Source organism: Eleginops maclovinus, chromosome 3, assembly GCF_036324505.1.
Source record: "Eleginops maclovinus isolate JMC-PN-2008 ecotype Puerto Natales chromosome 3, JC_Emac_rtc_rv5, whole genome shotgun sequence".
Lineage (NCBI taxonomy): Eukaryota > Metazoa > Chordata > Actinopteri > Perciformes > Eleginopidae > Eleginops > Eleginops maclovinus.
In genome coordinates, this window is record NC_086351.1 from 12,461,503 (window position 1) to 12,478,976 (window position 17,474).

General features: G+C 41.0%; 2 protein-coding genes across 5 annotated transcripts in view; both read right to left on the minus strand.

The window, feature by feature from the left end:
• Window positions 1-267: 267 nt before the first annotated feature.
• Window positions 268-8,973, minus strand: nradd (neurotrophin receptor associated death domain). Its single transcript, XM_063878718.1, has 6 exons — window positions 8,573-8,973; window positions 4,607-4,739; window positions 4,072-4,428; window positions 2,574-2,781; window positions 2,325-2,467; window positions 268-2,057 (listed from the first exon to the last, which is right to left on the minus strand). Exons 1-6 carry the CDS (start codon window positions 8,633-8,635, stop codon window positions 1,744-1,746), a joined length of 1,218 nt encoding a protein of 405 aa, XP_063734788.1. The 5' UTR covers window positions 8,636-8,973; the 3' UTR covers window positions 268-1,743.
• Window positions 8,974-11,760: 2,787 nt separating this feature from the next.
• nbeal2 (neurobeachin-like 2) overlaps window positions 11,761-17,474 on the minus strand; it is a 33,087-nt gene continuing 27,373 nt past the window's right edge. For all 4 annotated transcript variants that reach the window (XM_063879140.1, XM_063879139.1, XM_063879144.1 and 1 more), the window contains 10 exons: window positions 17,350-17,463; window positions 17,174-17,260; window positions 16,968-17,077; window positions 16,253-16,425; window positions 16,067-16,161; window positions 15,840-15,956; window positions 14,393-14,554; window positions 14,152-14,300; window positions 13,920-14,055; window positions 11,761-13,712 (listed from right to left, as the gene is read on the minus strand). In XM_063879140.1, coding sequence (XP_063735210.1) covers window positions 13,617-13,712; window positions 13,920-14,055; window positions 14,152-14,300; window positions 14,393-14,554; window positions 15,840-15,956; window positions 16,067-16,161; window positions 16,253-16,425; window positions 16,968-17,077; window positions 17,174-17,260; window positions 17,350-17,463 — 1,239 coding nt within the window. In that variant the 3' untranslated portion in view covers window positions 11,761-13,616. The remainder of the gene's footprint in view (window positions 13,713-13,919; window positions 14,056-14,151; window positions 14,301-14,392; window positions 14,555-15,839; window positions 15,957-16,066; window positions 16,162-16,252; window positions 16,426-16,967; window positions 17,078-17,173; window positions 17,261-17,349; window positions 17,464-17,474) is intronic.

Sequence of the window (17,474 nt, forward strand, 5' to 3'; positions counted from 1 at the left end):
CTTTAATGTTTTCTTTTTTAACTGTGTAGCCATTATTTTATGGTAATTATTTTAACTTGGTGTTTTTTAAGAGCTCTGCTTGCTTGTTAATGAGTGTTCAGACACTCTTTTAAACGTAGTGCTCAGGAATTAAAGATGACTCAATGTCTCACGATCTCACCACAAGCGACTGCAGAGATAGGTTTCCCACGGGGGAGAATCACCGGTCTACAGGATAAAAACTACCATGCACATATGATCCTTCTGTTAAAACACAAGAGCACCAACTTATCAAAGTTATTTATTAAATGAATAAAACTCTTACAAAAACACATTGAGGCATACAATTAGGAAATATATACACAAAACCAAACATGGCTGGCGTTCAAACAATTTCAAACCATTTGAGACTATGACAGTGTAGGTTGTACACCGCAGATATCCATGGTTCTCATTTGTTTTATATTTGAAATGCTGATGAAATAAATACAAAAGCAAGATGGAAACTTGGACACAAACATTGATGTCAGCGGTGTCTTTGGATACTTTTCTCTTTGTTCCTATTAAACGAAATCAAGGTGACATAATGGAGCTGTGTTTAATTCACTTTAGTAGAATAGATTCCTTTGTATTCCCTGTTTTCAGTCTTCAAAGTTCATAAATGATTTCACTTTAAGCCATGACTTACAAAAACAAACAGTATTTAAGATATTTACAAGCATATGTGATTATTAGGAAGAGCTAACACAGAATGCTTCATTTTCGTGTCTTCTGATGGTAGTTGAAACATCACTGGTGCTTATTTATGTCCTCAATGTATATACAGTAAATACCAAGGCAACGTAGTGACTGCAGCAAAAGAAGAATAAAAGATCAAGGCGACAAACTTAAAAAACAATGTAGTGCGTAGTTTCTATCTACACTCCTCTTAACTGCAGGCGTCATCGGGAAAGATTGGTTCGTGAGTCATGAAAAACCCTTAATGTTTCTTTGGAGTTTTATTTCTCTTTTTTGAAGTACTACATGGAAAATGATCCCAAATAGGGAAAGTCACATCATGTTGGAGAGCAGTGTCGTTGAAAGGTCTGGCCAAAACCAACCACAATACCAAAGAAGTTTCTGAAGTTGAGTTCATAAAACAAGGTTGGCTAGACTACAAACAACATGATCTAAGCTATATGTGTTTACAGAAGAACATGGAAGGCTGATTGTTGTTCATATTGGGAAGAGGATAAGTCTGATTACTTCCCAAATAGTGTGTAAACAACATTTTTTATAAATAATCACACTTCTGCAACACGTGTAAACAAATGATTTGTGTTGTTGTAAACAAGATTATAAATATACTTACTGTTGTGGAAGTGGATGCCATTATAGTTCCAATACAAAATGAACATGTTTTTTTGCAGTGTGCATTGAGAAAGGCATTTAGGCTTTACTAGAATTGAACATGTTTTTCCCTCAGTACCCGCAATGAGAGGTTGTATATGGTCAGTTTTCATTTTCACTGGAAAAGTTGGTATATGTTCTGCAGCGATGGTAGAACTTTGCACAAAATTATGTCGTGAATTTGGATTCATACAAAATCAATCGGTCACATAAACTGGGGCAGAGAAAAGGTTTTTTGTTCTCTTATAAGTGTTCAACAAAGCAATGAGGAACATGAGTGACAGGGGTTTCGATTTCAGAGTGCCTGCCTTGTCATTTCAATGAAAGTTCTTCACTTGAGTCTTTTAGTGTCATGTGTGTGTGTTTGAGGGGCCGTCAAACCACAGAAACACCTTGCGTGGGGCTGTTCAGAGCTGTGACCACATCAGGCCTCTCAATGCGGGCCAGTGCAGAACACAGCAGTCCCAGAGAGGAGCCTTCTTTCTGGGCCCAGTTAGAGAGGAGTGTGTGAGCAGCGGCCTCTCCACGCCCAAACAAGTCCAGCTGTTCAGGTTCATAGCCCAGCGCCGCGCCCAGCTGCCTCCACCCTCGGCCCTCTCTCTCCTGCAGGAGGCACTCCACCTCTTCCTGTCTGTTGGGTGGTAGGTTAATGTACAGACGGTTGTCCTGCTTGCTGTCCCTCTTCGTACCTGGGAAACAATAAACAAATGAGCCTGCCGTATAAATACCGCGGTAATACCAAATTGAACATTTTATAGGCATGAAATTAGAAAGCTTTCATGTCATTATTTTTGTTAGGAACATTGAGAACTAAAAGGTGCCCTGCCGAGTTAAAGACGTTTATTAAATGAACTTCTAAAAAAACATAGTTTTGCACAGCTGCTGTCAGTGAGCAAATACTATACAGGCTACTTTTAAGATACGTTTTATCAACAAGGACTGCGTCTGAACCACACCTTTGCTGGGCTGGTTGTCCTGAATGCTGTGAGAGTCCAGAAAAACACCGCTGTCACTTTGAAGCTTTTCTCCCTCTGGAGATGCTCCCAACTCAGCCGCACGGGCCTTAGAGAGAGCCCTCTTCTGTTTACAGGATCTCCAGCTGAGAAGAGCAGAGGAAAAACAACATCAGTTAAACTTCCCACAGTTACTTTTTTTTAATCTTAAGGCCTTCAGTCCTTATTAAACCAAATGACCAGGAAACTCACCATTTATAAGCAACATAAACAATCAGACCCAGCACCACGGCAGCCAGAACAGACACGTAGACCAGGATGTTGTTGCTGCTTCCTTCATCCGGCGGGGTGAACTTTGGCGTTCCAGTGGCAGAACTTGTCTCCTCCTCATTAGCACCTGGCCATTGAGGGGTATCAGACCCATCCAGAGGAGGACGAGACAGAATGTGCAGCTTCTTATCTGTTGGGATTGAAAAAAAGAGCAACGTGTCAGCAACAGTAACTTCAAATTGGCACATATGCGCATCAGAAACACATTTGGGCTGCATAAATTAGGCCCTGAAATAATTCCACAGAAGCCTGTATGCCTGATGTAATGATAGCCTCAGACGTTTGGTCCCCTGGGGTTTTGAAACCTTTCATTGCCCCTGTTTTCAGCCTCCCTATCCCTCCTGTGGTCTGCCTATTTTAGGATCAAACACCACACGGTACTGTGCTGAACTCTCAGGGGTCAAAGGGCCATGACATATGGACCCAGTGTGTGTACAGATGACCTTACTCCTGGAGAGCGAGTGTAGCCATTTGGGAGCAAGCACACTAGTTGTCAGGGTCAGCAGCCTCCCTCGGCCTTCAAGTTCTCGAGGGCAGTTAACCTAAAGACCTGTCAAGCTCCTACCAATTGGATTACAGCGCTTAAGTGTTCTCTTTTCCCACTTCTCATGTTTCTCAGCTCAGAGTGTTCAGACGAGGTGTGGATGCAGATGTTGAACACATGTCCGTGTAGTTTCACAGATCCTCCCACTCCCTGTCCTCATTCCTCTAGCTTTTTCTTTTATCTTTTCATCTTTTACTGCGGCTGCCTTCGCCTGCATTATCTTAAAGGGATAAGCCTCTTTTTCACATCTTCTACAAGATTCTCTTAGCCTTAATCCTCCCGTCTAGTTTGGAACAATAAAATTAATAGCAGAACAAATATATATAATAAACTCATACCCACAACAACAACAACATGTGTAAGGACACTTTTTTACATGAACAGATTCATTTTTCAGGAATATATCTAACCTTAAAAACATACAGATGAATTTGGGATGTTTCCAAACTTGTTGAGACTTTATAGAGAAAGAGTGAATAAGGCAAGCACTACGACAGGTAAATCCTATATAAAGACCAAAACCTTTATTGTGTTTTTATCCATATTTCAAACATTTAAGGTAAAGTAATTAACTAAACATTAGTAACTGCAATATGTTATAGAAAACGTTACTGAAACGGGAGTAAATTCTGTTTTTGAGATATCTTTTCATCTGCCTTTGATTCGGAGACTGTAGGATTGGTTCAAAATTTGTGACAGTGCCTGTGTAGTTTTCTGACATAATAGAGGTTTGGCTCTGGCTACACAGAGATAGTTTATTAGATAATAGGTTCAGTTTTTTGTTTTGCGTCTTTTCATTGGATTTATTCTCATTAAGACACATTTAAAATGTCTCCGGACTTGCATTTAATAATATAAATCTAACTTTCAACTCACCCATGCACAGTGTGTCGGAGTAGGGCATGCAGGGTCGGATCTCCACCTCGCTGTCGGAGCACTGGGTGCAGTTATTGCAGGGTTTGGTGCTGATAAGCTCCTCTGAAAAAGTTCCCGAGGCGCAGATCTCGCATTTCGTGTCTCCCTGCAGGCCACACTCCCTAGTAACACCCTCGCCAGCCTGAGTGCATTTAGAGCAAGGTGCACACAGGCCGAATTGACTCAAAAAGAAGAAGCCGTTGTGACATTTACATTGTGTGTCTTGAGTGGCAGAACAAGAGGCATGCGTGGGAATACGAGACGGGCACGTTGTACATGGTTTGCAGGGGCCGAGGCCATCCGATGAAGAAAACTTTCCTGGGAAACAGATTTAAAAATCAGTGTGGGTGAACTGTTTCTCTCATGAATATCAGTGGCGACAATAAATCGCGTTGCTATTTACATCTTCAGAGCTTTTAAACAGATGACAGAGATAATGATGATGCAGGTAAAACATATTCAACTGGTGCAGTAACATTAGATTATAATTGCTTACCCTTTGGGCATGGTGTGCACTTGGTATCCTCTTTCCCACACTCTACCAGCACTTCGGAGCCAGCAGGACACAGACTGCAACACTGCCCCGATTCAGTGAACTGGCCACTGGTGCAGGCATCTCCAAGAGTAACCTACAGTAAATAAATAGAAATACCACTGTGTAACTAAACAAATACCATCTTATGCCTGAGGCGATTCCGAATCAGCAGTCACAGGGTTCTTATTTAACTTAAGTAGTTGCCAAACAGGAAAACTAAAGAAGAGGTTTTGTTTCTTTCTCAAAGGAGTTTTTCTGCCTTTGAAACATGTCGGAAGAAAAACACATTCCCACTTCCCGCCCCTGTGCAAATGAAGAACAGAAAACCGAAATAGCCCTCTTTTTTATCTATCTATCTGCCTCAGTTTTCACCCTTAAAGTGCTCTGAGTCCTTATCTGCAAGTGGGTAATGGAGAGCCCAGCTTGGGTTATGACATGAGGGATAGATCAGACATTCCTATGGGCCTGTGCAGCAGGGCTGGTGCCTGTCAGCAGTGGCTGGCTTTAATCAGATGGCTTTAGACCAGTGGAAAGAATAAGACATGAAGGGGCGAAGGAAAAACACTGAGAAAGGGAGAAAGGAAGAAGTATAGAGCGCTTCCGCCCTCCCACTCATTCCAAATCACAGCGAATGACAATGTGTAAATGTGTGTGTGAATACAGTGAATGTGTGTGTATTTATTGACACCAGAAAGGGGGGTGGTGGGGTATTTAAAAGAGACGGTTCCAGCCTCAGGCGAGGGTGTCAGTTAACCAAGGCTGCCCAGCATGCAAGTGTCTGTTTGGGTAGTAGGGGGCCTTTGAAGTCCCAGGTGTGTTTTTGCAGGTCAGTATTTCACTAACTCCCCTTCTCCAGGCTCTGAACGACGGCATCTTAAACATGCACACAGTTAAAGGAGATTGGCCCATGCCGCCTGGGGGCCGACAAGAGCAAACAGATGTCTAACAACTAACCTCCTGCAAAGGGGAAAAGTAACAGCTAAACAACCCACTGACTTCTCTCTTTGTCTCTGATGTCTGCCAACAAACACAGTCAACATGTGTGAACCTGCCTCAAACAAAAAGCTCACCAGAAACACACACACACACACTACGTGCCATGCCCCCAATTGCAAAACACTGAAATGTTCCTTGCTGATACCACAGCTTTGAAACGAGGGTTGCCGCGTTCCAAGAACAACAGCCAGTTTTGCTACGGAGCTCACAGTGGAGCCTGATGATATCTGAGCAGCAGCCACAGAACCCAGATCAGAGCTATTAGGGCGTCAGGGTAGTAGGATCGAGCAGGCAGGAACCAGTAGGATGTTTGTAGTTGGCGGACTGTGACCAATCCTGGACCATAATAACTTGTAGCATGAAGGCTTCCTGTAACACTCTTGGTCCTCTCCCTGTGCCAGAGGGAGCCCCTCTGCTAACACTAGCTAACCTGTTAGCCCTCGATCTGTGCTTTGATAAATATTTAGTGACAGTGGCTCTGTTTTATTTTTACCTCCCTGCTTGGATTTCTGTCATTTCACAGAGCCTGGGTGTGAGTAAGGGCTGGTGTAGTTCTGTAGGCCTGCCTGGAGGCAGGAACTTCCAAGGGCTTAGCACTTCACCCACTGGAGCCCAGAGTACAATACAATATGAAGTCCAAGGCCCACTAGAGAAGAGTGGTCTTTAGTGTATCAGATAGTGCTACATGTGGGCCACTTAATGTTTACTGACATGAGAAAATATTCAGTGTGCTATCAATTCTTATTACACTCAGTATTACACAGACTGTAAAGAGATATATTTACACTGTATCATCCAAAATAAATTTGTAATCAATGAAAATTAGATATTAACGTACAATTCTACTTCATAACAAGACGTGTTTTTGTTACCTTCTTCATTTGCTCTTCAGAGGATCAACTTTTATAAAAAGCTACTACATAGATCAACAACATCCTACTTTCTGTCAAATCCAATTGTCAAGCTAAGATTCATTTACATGCATCAAGGAGTATTCAGTCTTATTGGTTTCTTTGGGGGCAGAAAGTAGAAAGGGAAGGGGGCTGCAGTTGCTTTTTTCATTAAGGTAAGAAGCAGCAATCTGAAGGGATTCCCCAGTGAGAACAGACGGACCACCGGGGTGCAATGCTTTCAATGGGGCTCTCAACTCCACGGCTGCCAGAGTAACTCAGTCATCGCGAATCACATACAAACCCACACAAACACACAGACACACACACTTCATTTCAACCTTCTCTGTGACTGAAACTTTTTCTGTGCTCTTTTGATGTGAGGCTACTTTTGAAGCATGCAGGCTGGAATTCCAACAGTTAATCTAATCTGCGTGAAAATAAACACGTAAAAGGATGCTCTCTTCGTGTGAAGACAATGACCCCACGAGCCTTCACATTCTCTGAGGGCAACAGACAGAGGTCTTTCAGCAGAGACTGCCTGAGCTGAGGGAAAGTTGTCATAGCTGCTCATCCCATCTGCAATGATTACTGTCATTATGTACAGGCAGCATACGGGACAAATTAAAGGACATGGGTTTATCTTTTTTCAGGCATAAAAATTCACCAAAAACTATAATCCTAAATCAAACATGACACCACACAGGGATTGGTTAACCTTTTATGTACTGATTTCAAATCTACACCAAGGCATTGAGAGGAGGTTCAAATTTCTTAATGATCCTGATGTCTACCCCCCACAGAAATCTGCTTTACTCAATACACTATGGAAATTCAAATGACTGTGGTAACAAACTAAACTGCCTCCCACTTCTGCGCGCACACACGCACACGCACACACACACACACACACACACACACACACACACACCACTAACTGGGAGAAAATTGTGATAATTGCTTTGCTCCGGATATCCAGAACCCAGCTATATAGAAAGCTAGGCCACATTTTCACCAGGAATTGTTGTATGCAGCAAATATGGCAACATGCACAATAAATTAAAGGCAAAATGAGTAGAAAACAGTAAATCATGAGGACTTGTCACATACTGTAAGATATAATCAACCTCTGCACCACATCATCCCGTGAGTAACAAGATAATTATTTGCCAGCACAAATACTCTGCAGTGTGCTTAAGAAACACACTTTAAGGCCCTGTTTGTTTGAGAAACACCCTTTTGATATCAAATCCTAGTAATATGAAGGAAATGCACATCTTTTTACAAGCTTAAGTTTTATCTAAATACTTTGATCTAACAAAAGTGCTTTGACTCTGAGGAGCGTGTCCAGACAGGACTACACGCCCCATGGGCTTTCTGATGTAAATGAGTGTCAAATTATTGTCTGTAACTGTGGAGGCCTTCTTTTCACACTGATCCTGGTTTAATAATATGCTATTAAACAAAACTGAAACCATAATTCGTTTATAAAATACTTAATTTATCGCTGTGTTTGAGCATAATCCCAGTTAATTGTGTGCTCCTGTGATTTGTTCTTGTCTGATGTTCCAAGGTGTATGATCATTCTTTCAATGAGTCTTTAATAAATACCTTCAGGGTTTTCTTGTGAAAGTCAGTCTGGGATAAGTAAGTAGGCCATAGTACAAGACAAACAGCAACAGGGCAACAAAACAAAACAAAAAAAAGCTGTGGTGTGTTGTAGGGCTGTTATCGGTCATGAGAAACTTTAAAAGAAAGACAGGATGAGAGTTAAATGTAATGTCCGCTCTGACTCCTTCCACCGTAACTTTCCAACTGCAGAATGACAACAAACACATTCACCCAACAGGGGCCGTGTGATAGCCGTGTCGGTGTAAAACATATTTCCTTTGGGAACAATAGTTTAAGAGAACTCGGTGTATGAAGCTCACACTGTATGTTACATGTCATGAAGATACAAGTGTGATATAATAGTAGATTATTACTGGTTTTATCCTAGCAGTGGAAATAAGTTTGTTAGTTTAAAAAAACTGTTGCTTACTTTTAACAGCAGAAGCGCGCAGATGACAAACGGCCCCATGTCTGCAGTCTCCGAAATCCTCATCGACTCCAAGCGAATATAATGGTGCCTCTTTTTTCAGTCTGCAGCCCGTAACAGTCGCATAAAAAGGCTCATTGAAACGTCCACTTCTCAAAATGTGAATGTGACACTAAAAAGGCCAACTCTCAAAAGACGTGTAGGTTGTACAGAAGCGACAAGTTTGCGCATAGTCCAGTAAACAGATGTTTTACGCACGGAAAAAAACGCAAACGGAGTAATCCGTAGATTCTTTCATTTGCGTCTTTCGATGGATTCCCTGCTGATACTGTGTACGTTTACACAAAGTTTTCTACTGTTTCATCTAGCAGGATGCATGGACTGCCGCCTCTCCCGCAGCTTTGCAACAGATGAAACAGGAAAAGCTCCTGCAAGCCCTCCTGGGCCTTTTCTCCTCCCCTCTCCTCGGCTTTCAATGAGGCTCTGTGATTGGCTGCATCCCTGCGACGCGCTGTCGGGAACAGCAATGTAATGGAAGAACTGCCATCAAGACTGACATTGTTTCTCTATGGGAGTGATCATGTAGTGAAGTGACTGTTATACCCTTATACCCCAGCCGAACTCAAAAAAATATAATACACATAATACTAAGCAGTGATAGTTTAGTCGTGGGTTGTTACTAAGTATGTTAACTTAAGTACTGTGCACATGTTAAATATAAAAGCATGTTTTATTAGAGTATTTCCATTTGGTGCCACTATTTGTATTTGTTTTAGTGTACACTAGAATTATAGTTCTAGGCTATAGTTACAATACTAACTTTATTTCATTGTTGTGCATTAAAATAGATAAGTATATTCCAAATAGAATATAACATATAACTGACACATTAATGCATCCGTTATAATAACTCAGTAGTATATTATATAAAGTACAAAGTGGCCATTTTAAGAATGATTTTTGTGTGTCACATATTTTTTCTTAATTTATCTTTACTTTGATAATATTGTATTGCTGGACCATAAGTCTTCTTATAATGGAGTAACCTTCACTGTGGATTTTTTTTTTAAGGATCTGAATAATTCTTCCATCTTTGGAAAGCAAAGGAATAGATATATCATTTATTTTGAAATGCCGAGTCATCCTGCTCAGGAAGAAACCACAAGTTCAGAAGTATTTATATTTCAATTAAATAACTATGTTTAGTCATAGTTACACAATGTGGGTTACACTCTCCAATATGTACATAGGTAATTTAAAACCTTGTATGTGGATCCTTGGATGAAATTAAATAGGGCTCTGTTCATGGCACCATTTTACAGCCCTACAGGGATACTTACATGGGGCTGTGATCAGTTGTTATCAGAAACAAAAGAGAGCATGTGAATCAAACAAGCTGGTCTTAAGAAGAAGCACATGTTTGATCTCAGCAACTCAAAAGATTAGCAAACCAACGCAGGGTAAATTACACACCTTGTAAATTCAGTGAATGCATCACAGGGGGGCCTGGAGACTTCAGTGGAAAACAAATGGAGAGATCTCTCTGACACAATGCTACTTGCACTTCAAAGCCTGCTGAGGGATCAGAGGAGACAGAGAAGATGTTTCTGCTCTGATCAAACTTCAAGACTTAAATCAGTTTCTCTCATTCACGCACACAGATACAGAGAGCACTCTTTCTTAGCCTAGTTTGCGCTCCCTTAAAAGTGAGTGACATCTACTCTTAACAAGAGAGGTTTGTTATGAATTGAGACATAAATGTTTTAATTTCTTGAAAAAACATACTGTTTTAATTTGTTGTTGAAATTATAATGTATTAATTGAATAATCTATTCATTTTCTCCAATTAATTGCATTCTATGTTGTGAAGTTGTTGTTTGACATGTTTCCAAGGAAAAACAACTTGTTTCAATATTTATTTTATAGTGCCATTTTTCTTTATTTTCAATTCCAGCAGTTTTATTCTGCTTATTCTTTCTTGCTTCAAGATAATGTCTATAAACAAATCTGTTAACATGTTGTAGTAAACTCATCACGTGTAATTCAATCTAAAAAGGTTTTTAGGATAAAAAGATGAGATTATTTCCTGTGCATTTCAATCATCACAAAACACAAACACTAGTTTAGTACCAATCATAAAATAAACAGTCTCCCTCAATTCTTTAGCCTTTACTTTTTTTAGATTCTTTATCTGAGGGCAAGGCCCTTTGTGTTCATACATGAGGGGAATGATAAGGCAGCTATAAAGAAAAAAACATGACCCTGCAGCCCACAGGCAGAAGAGAAATGGACAAGAGGGGGAGAAGGAGAGGGGATAGGAGGGAGGGGGGAGGGCTGAGGTTGTTGACAGAGGCCTGTTTGAGGGTTGTTGCGGTTCTTGGCAGGAACAACTTGAACAACACTAAAATTGCAGCTTTTCATGACAAACCTCCCCTCAGCCTGCCCTCAGGTCTGGAGGTCAGAGGGAGATATACTGTCAATAACTGAGAGCAAGGTGGCAACTCCTCCCACCATTGTCAGTGGAGCAACATCAGAGCAACTGCATCCCTCTTCCACTCCTACTCCACTTCCCTTATTCACTATTATGTGGTTTGTATTTGACTGGGGGTCTACAGGTCGGTTTTTATCACCCTCCTCACCCCTCCCCACCCCTCTGAATTGTACCCCCAGAGGTGTTTATGGGGAGGCCGACAGGATGTTCGTCCCATCAGGAGATCAAAGTCTCCTCTTCAAGTAAATGTGCCATTGCTTGCTGTTGTGACCTTTTCAACTCAAACAGGGCTAATATCACAGACGCATGCGAGGCTGGGATTACAGTAGACGAGCTGGATGATCAGCCCTGTGGCAGTGGATCATTTTCCTTCCTGCTGTTGTTCACACACAAGAATCGAGCTCATTTCTCAGTAATGGCCGATTATCCTCAGGTTATGGGCAGGGGTCCACAGAAAAGAGGGTTCCTAAGTATAAGCGTGAATTCACAATAATTGGCCATATAAGGACACATTCTAGAAGGCTTAAGACTCTGAAAACGACTTTGGATAAAAGTGAGAGAAAACAGACAATCACGATCCCCACTGTCAGGTTACAAGGAGCACAGACTGCTTCATTTTTTTAAAATTAAAGTGTATTTTCAAATCATCCAACAAAAGCTAAAAAATAATCACAATACAAGGCAGTGCTGCACTCAAAGCTTTTTGAATGATCATTTATAATCTAAATTGGGATAACTGAACAACAGATATTACCAAAACCGTCATAAAAATTCATCTTAAACCCAGTTTTTGTAAAGACCCCATGATAAAAGGAAGCCTCCATTTTGATCGGATTAAACTTAAGGCTTGGAGTGTTCCTGCATAATTAAGTGAAACATTACATTCATAACATTTATAGCAAAACAGAGCAGCATTACATGAATTGATATAGTAAACAGTACACACAATAGCAACCTATAGTATCAAATGTGTGCTTGAACTGCTGCCAAACGATCCTTTATTTTCACAGACAAGATGAGATACGCTCCATCTCATCTTACAGTTGTATGATTTGAATAAATTGTTATTTAAGACAGCCTGGATTTACTGATTGTGTATTTCCTCGGGTAGAAAGAAGATGATTTGAAAAGAGAAAGAAAACACTTTAAATACAGTCCTCTGAGCATCACTTGCACAGACAAAGTAATTTGTATGTGAGGACAATGTTATGGGTATTGCCTTACACCCAAATAGTTCCCTTTGTCTCCGCTCCGTCATGAAACTGCATAACAACTAGTTTGTCCCAACCACAGTAAAAGCAGCTGGCAGGAAGTGAATTCCTCGGAAACTCACTCACAGACTTTCATGCTCACGTGTCTCAGAGTCATCATGTCTTCAGATGTTTTCAGCGCTTCATAAAACAGTACAACACCAGTACAGGCAAGTATGTGCATCCGACCAAGGGTTTACTGAGTTCATTAACAACATCTTATCTACATCTGACTCATAGCAGACATGTACGGTGTGTTTGAATCAGAACAGCAGGGCAACATTCAGACATATAGTGATCTTACACGGTAATATATGATCAGAATTCAGTGTTTATACATGGCTCAAGACACAAGCTAAAAAAGGCACTTTTAAGATGGAGTAAAAACAGTGATATAGTCGTGTGATAAACAGAGAAGTAACAAAACTAGTACAGATGCATTTGTAAAGATCTAATCCATTGTGTGTATAAGGCAACAGGAAGCTACCCTCTTGAGTTTCATTGCATCTAAGCTCCAGAGGCATGATAAAGAGGTGAATTTATTTCACATACTTGACCATTAAAGCAGTTAATGCTTTAATTGTAACAGTTTTACTTCACTTAGAGCCTAAAGGAATCCAGAATTATACACTGTGGTATTGCGGTGATCTTCTGCTGCAAGGATCTGCAAGTCCTGATGTTGATCACGACACAGCATTGGTTTATTAGAGTGATCAGTCACCCATTGTGTCTTTCTTTTACAAAGTCAACCCCTATGTGGTAATTACTAGTATTGCAATGTGGAAATCTCGAGCAACATTTACAGCAGTTTTCAAGTTTCCAGGAGTTTTAAGAAGGTGCCATTGCCAAAACAGCCGCTTTGGGACATTCAACTGCAGACATCACAGCTGTTCCTCTGGCAGAAACGGAGCCAAGAACATGGACCCTGTTGACTTCACAGCGTTACATCTCTCTATGTCCGAGGCTGCACGTGAATCAGTATGAGTCGCGTCCCTGAATTATGACTCGCTGTTTAAATGCAGTTCACAACCTCTGGCGCCAAGCTCTTCTTCATCAACAACAACAAAGGCCACTCTTTGGAATGATGCAGATTAAAAACAGTACACACATGTAAAGAAATACAGAATAAAATATTAAATCACTAATAAAAAAGTGCACAGTGTATAGTTGCTCTCTCAGAGAGATCAGAGGCTGAGGAGGATAGTCTCCCAGCTTGTAAAGGGAACAAAGCCTTGAACAGTCTGGTGAGCATCTAGGTGGTGCAGCAGCCTTCAGTGTCCTCCGAGTTCTTCCACCATTGCTCACCTCATTTGCCAGCAGGATTATACTCGGTTTCACCTGCCGACACCTGAGAGATGCGGCGTGTGGAGCCCCAGATGCGGTGGAATTGTCCTGAGCGAACCTGAGAACAGGAGAGTAAATATGTTAATCTTTACTTGAGGGCTAAAACAGAAATGTTAGACCAAAGTCGCTCAATTATCATCCGAAAAACCTGTTTTTTAACAAGCACTTAGCATATGATTAGCCCCCCCTCCTCCTCACACAGTCACAAACATACACTGCCACCCCATTCCCACATCTAACAATCACTTGATGTCTTGCTTCTCACCTCCTCTGGCTTCCCTGCCCCCACAACAATTAACTTCCCGTCTTCTAGTCCCACAAGGATGTGGCTGCACTCTTTGGTGACAGACACACTTCTCACAGGAACTTTCAAGGCCAGTGGTGTTACACACGCGTCCAGACTGTCAAACAGAGTTAGAATATAGAACCAAAGTTAAAGACTTGAAGTCATTATACATGCTGTAAATTGGAAGAATTATAATAACTTTTGTCTCTACCTGCATAAATCTCGTATGTGAAGGCTGCCTTTCACGGTTCCCACGATGATGTGTTCAGACACAAGGTGGAGAGCAGTCACCTGCTCCTCCATGGTGAAGGAGCACAGCAGACGGCCATTTACTGTGTAAACATGAATGGAGTACTTGCCCTGAAAGAATAAGCATGTTTTAAGTAATAAAACTAGCAGGGAGAGAAACTTGATGAGTGTGTTTGTATATGCTCTGTACGGTATTACAGTACCTTTCTATGAGAGCGTGCCTCCAGCGAGGTCTGTACCACAATGTGGCCCTCCATGCCCACCTGGAGCTCAGAGATGTGTACGGGTACCCAGCTATCTCCAGGGGGCCGCAGAGTCCGCAAGAATTGGCCTCGTCGGACAGTGTGCACTATCACCGTCCCATCCTGAAACAGTGAACAGCAAGGGAGGGTTTTTTTCGTTAGTTTTTTGTTGTTTATAACAATAATATGTTTATTCATTTTTCATTTCTTTAAACAACAAAGTTACAAGTCACGACATACCTTACACTAACTTACATTAAAAAAAAAGGCAAAGGCAAGACAGGACACCATTTTAAAAAAATAAAATTGAAATATATAATAAAAAAGACAAAATGAAATCAAATAAAAACAAAAACAATTGGTCAGTAGCAAAAGTATCTTACAAAGTGTACATAGTCATTGCAGTTTAAGAAGTACTTTACTTTTCCTCTCAACCAGATCCCTCTCATGGTTTCCCATTGTTCTTATTTCTTAGCATGTTTGACACATTAACATTCCCTAAGAGTTGCGTAAACGGGCCCCAAACCCTATCAAAGGTTTCATTTTTCCTTTTCAGAATATACGTTATCTTCTCCATAGAAGCGAGGGTTGGTTAAGATGCAAAGCAAACTCCACTATGCATCGTTTTGGTTTCAGAAATGCAAACCAAAACCACATGGTCTCGTTTATTGGAGTCTTGGCAATCTGTCCTGCTGCAACTTTTTGGCAACAGAGAGAATCTTAATAGAACAATGAAAAACCCTTCAAATTACTATTATGCATAACAGGCTTGCATGTTCATATATATTATATAATCTAACCAGTTTAACCAGTTAGGAACACCGGAAGAAGAAAAAGAAAGCATCAGCCAAAGCTGTGGTTTGCTTAATTTGGTTGGAAAAAATTGTGGCTATAAGATTGCAACATCTGTGTCTTCATTGAAGTGTGTGTTTTGGGGTTTATTTCATGTAGCTGGTCCAGATTACATTCTCACTTCTAATGAGCCACATCAAAGTTTGCTTGGAGAACGTCCAAGTAGTATTTTCAGTAGTATATTATTTTTGTTTACGTTGAAAAGCCTTTTTGAAACCTGTAAAAGAACTCAAGCAAGACAAGAGAAACATTTAAAAATCATGGCGTTACATAGGCATAGGTATTTTGTAATCTATATTTACCAAAGTGAGCAAAAGATTAGTCATAAAATATATTGGTCGATCAACAGAACATGTTGCTACTATTGTAACAATCAAGAAATACTTTCCTTTCATTGTTGTAAACAAATATTTGGACCAAAATGAACCCCTGATTGACTAAAAATCACAAGTTGACAATAGTATTTATTTATATTATTATTATTTATTTCATTTTTTTGAAATGTCTATGTTTTTTATTAAGCTTGTAAATGTTCATATAGTGTGATATCACTGACCTTCGACCCTGACACAGCCATGTCTAGTTCGGTGCTGATGGCCACACAGGTGACCTCCTGGTCGTGGCCACAGAGAACTTGCACTGGCCGAGGAGAGAGACCGCTGGAGAAGCCACCCTGAGGGACAATCAAAATGAGAATTCATGTCAAGCCACAACTTTTACTGTAGATCAAAATGATGCACATGCATGATTGACAGGCACATGAGATGATTTGTAAACATTTACCTGCTGCAGAACCTGCCACACTATGCAGGATGTGTCCCTTGAACCAGAAATGAGGTAGATGCCACAGAGATCCAGAGCCAAGCAAGTGACCACGTCTTTGAGGATAACATACAAATATCAATAAATATTTAACACATTTGGAAACAAAGCATAAATATAAATTGACATACAAATATAAGAGCTCACCAATGTGCCGGCAGATCCTGCCCACCAGCTTGCCCTTCCCCAGCTGGGTGACACGGAGACTGCAGTCCCAGTGTCCTCCACTGAAGAGCAGGCGTCCGTCGTTGGACACCACCAGCACCTGAGCGCTGATCTCCACCCCAGGAGAGAAAGGTCCGCTTAAGAATCGCTGCGTTCTGAACCACAAAGCAGGGGTAAAAGAAAAAAGGAAGCGAGAGTGAGCCAAACGTGGCAGAGATTCATAATAGGCGCATTAAACTGTCATAACATCTGCAAATTACAGCCTGCATGAAACACAGCGCTGAAATGGTTCTTACTCTAGATTTATTTCGCCTTTTTGTGATCCATGTTCGAGGTCAGTGGAGCATAAGACCCATTAAAGGAAATTTCAATGAATGAAAACAGGCTTTGAAGCATCACAAAGAGTCAGACAGATGTTATGCTTCAATCCAGCTGTCAGGAAAGTTTTATACATCTTTTTAATGTTGTGAGGTAAAGGAATTTCAGCAACCTGGTTGAGGATTTCTGACGTCCATCAAAAACAACTTTTTTTTTTAAAAAGTACAGAGAAGCTTGTTTTAGAGTCAGCTAATGACATTCCCCAGAGTTTGGTAAACAGATATATACCACACAGTCATTTCAGATGTCAGATGATTGCGTAAACCACAAAAACTTAAACATAGGCTTCACATGGGCGTGGGTTTCTGAGGGCACTCACTTGGGATTATTCATGGAGGGGTCCTTCGTGAAGGTGAAGTAGTTGGCGATGTTTTTGTCATAAGGCAGCCAGCTGTGTGTCCCTATCAACCCAGTCGAACTAACAGTCACCTGTCAAGTAAAAGAACCATAATACAAAATGCTGAAACTGTTTAAAATGAATGAGTTGTTAAGGCTGTATTTTACATGTGGGTGACTGATCCTTACCAGCATATCTGAGCCTTGGATTATAAAGGAGCGATTCTGGCTCTTTGGAACCACTGCCTGGACCAGAGGAAAGCCATCGCTTACGACCTGAGGCACACATAGACACACATTTGATCACATACACGGAAAAACAATATCATTTGTCTATTTAGAGGAATACTGTCTAAGAAACTCACTTCTACAAATGGTCGGAGTTTGTCGAGCTGCTCAAAGATACTGAGGGGCATAGTGTCCAGGCGGGCCTGCCGCCTAGTTGCGTTCTCAGCTGACATACGAGGAGGATGAGGCTCCTGGTTGGAGA

Coding starts and splice junctions, on each gene's coding strand:
- nradd (XM_063878718.1), bottom strand. CDS start 8,635: ATGAGGATTTCGGAGACTGCAGACATGGGGCCGTTTGTCATCTGCGCG. Junction 4,740..8,572: donor GCGCGCTTCTGCTGTTAAAA/GTAAGCAACAGT, acceptor TATTTACTGTAG/GTTACTCTTGGAGATGCCTG. Junction 2,468..2,573: donor GTTTATGTTGCTTATAAATG/GTGAGTTTCCTG, acceptor TGCTCTTCTCAG/CTGGAGATCCTGTAAACAGA.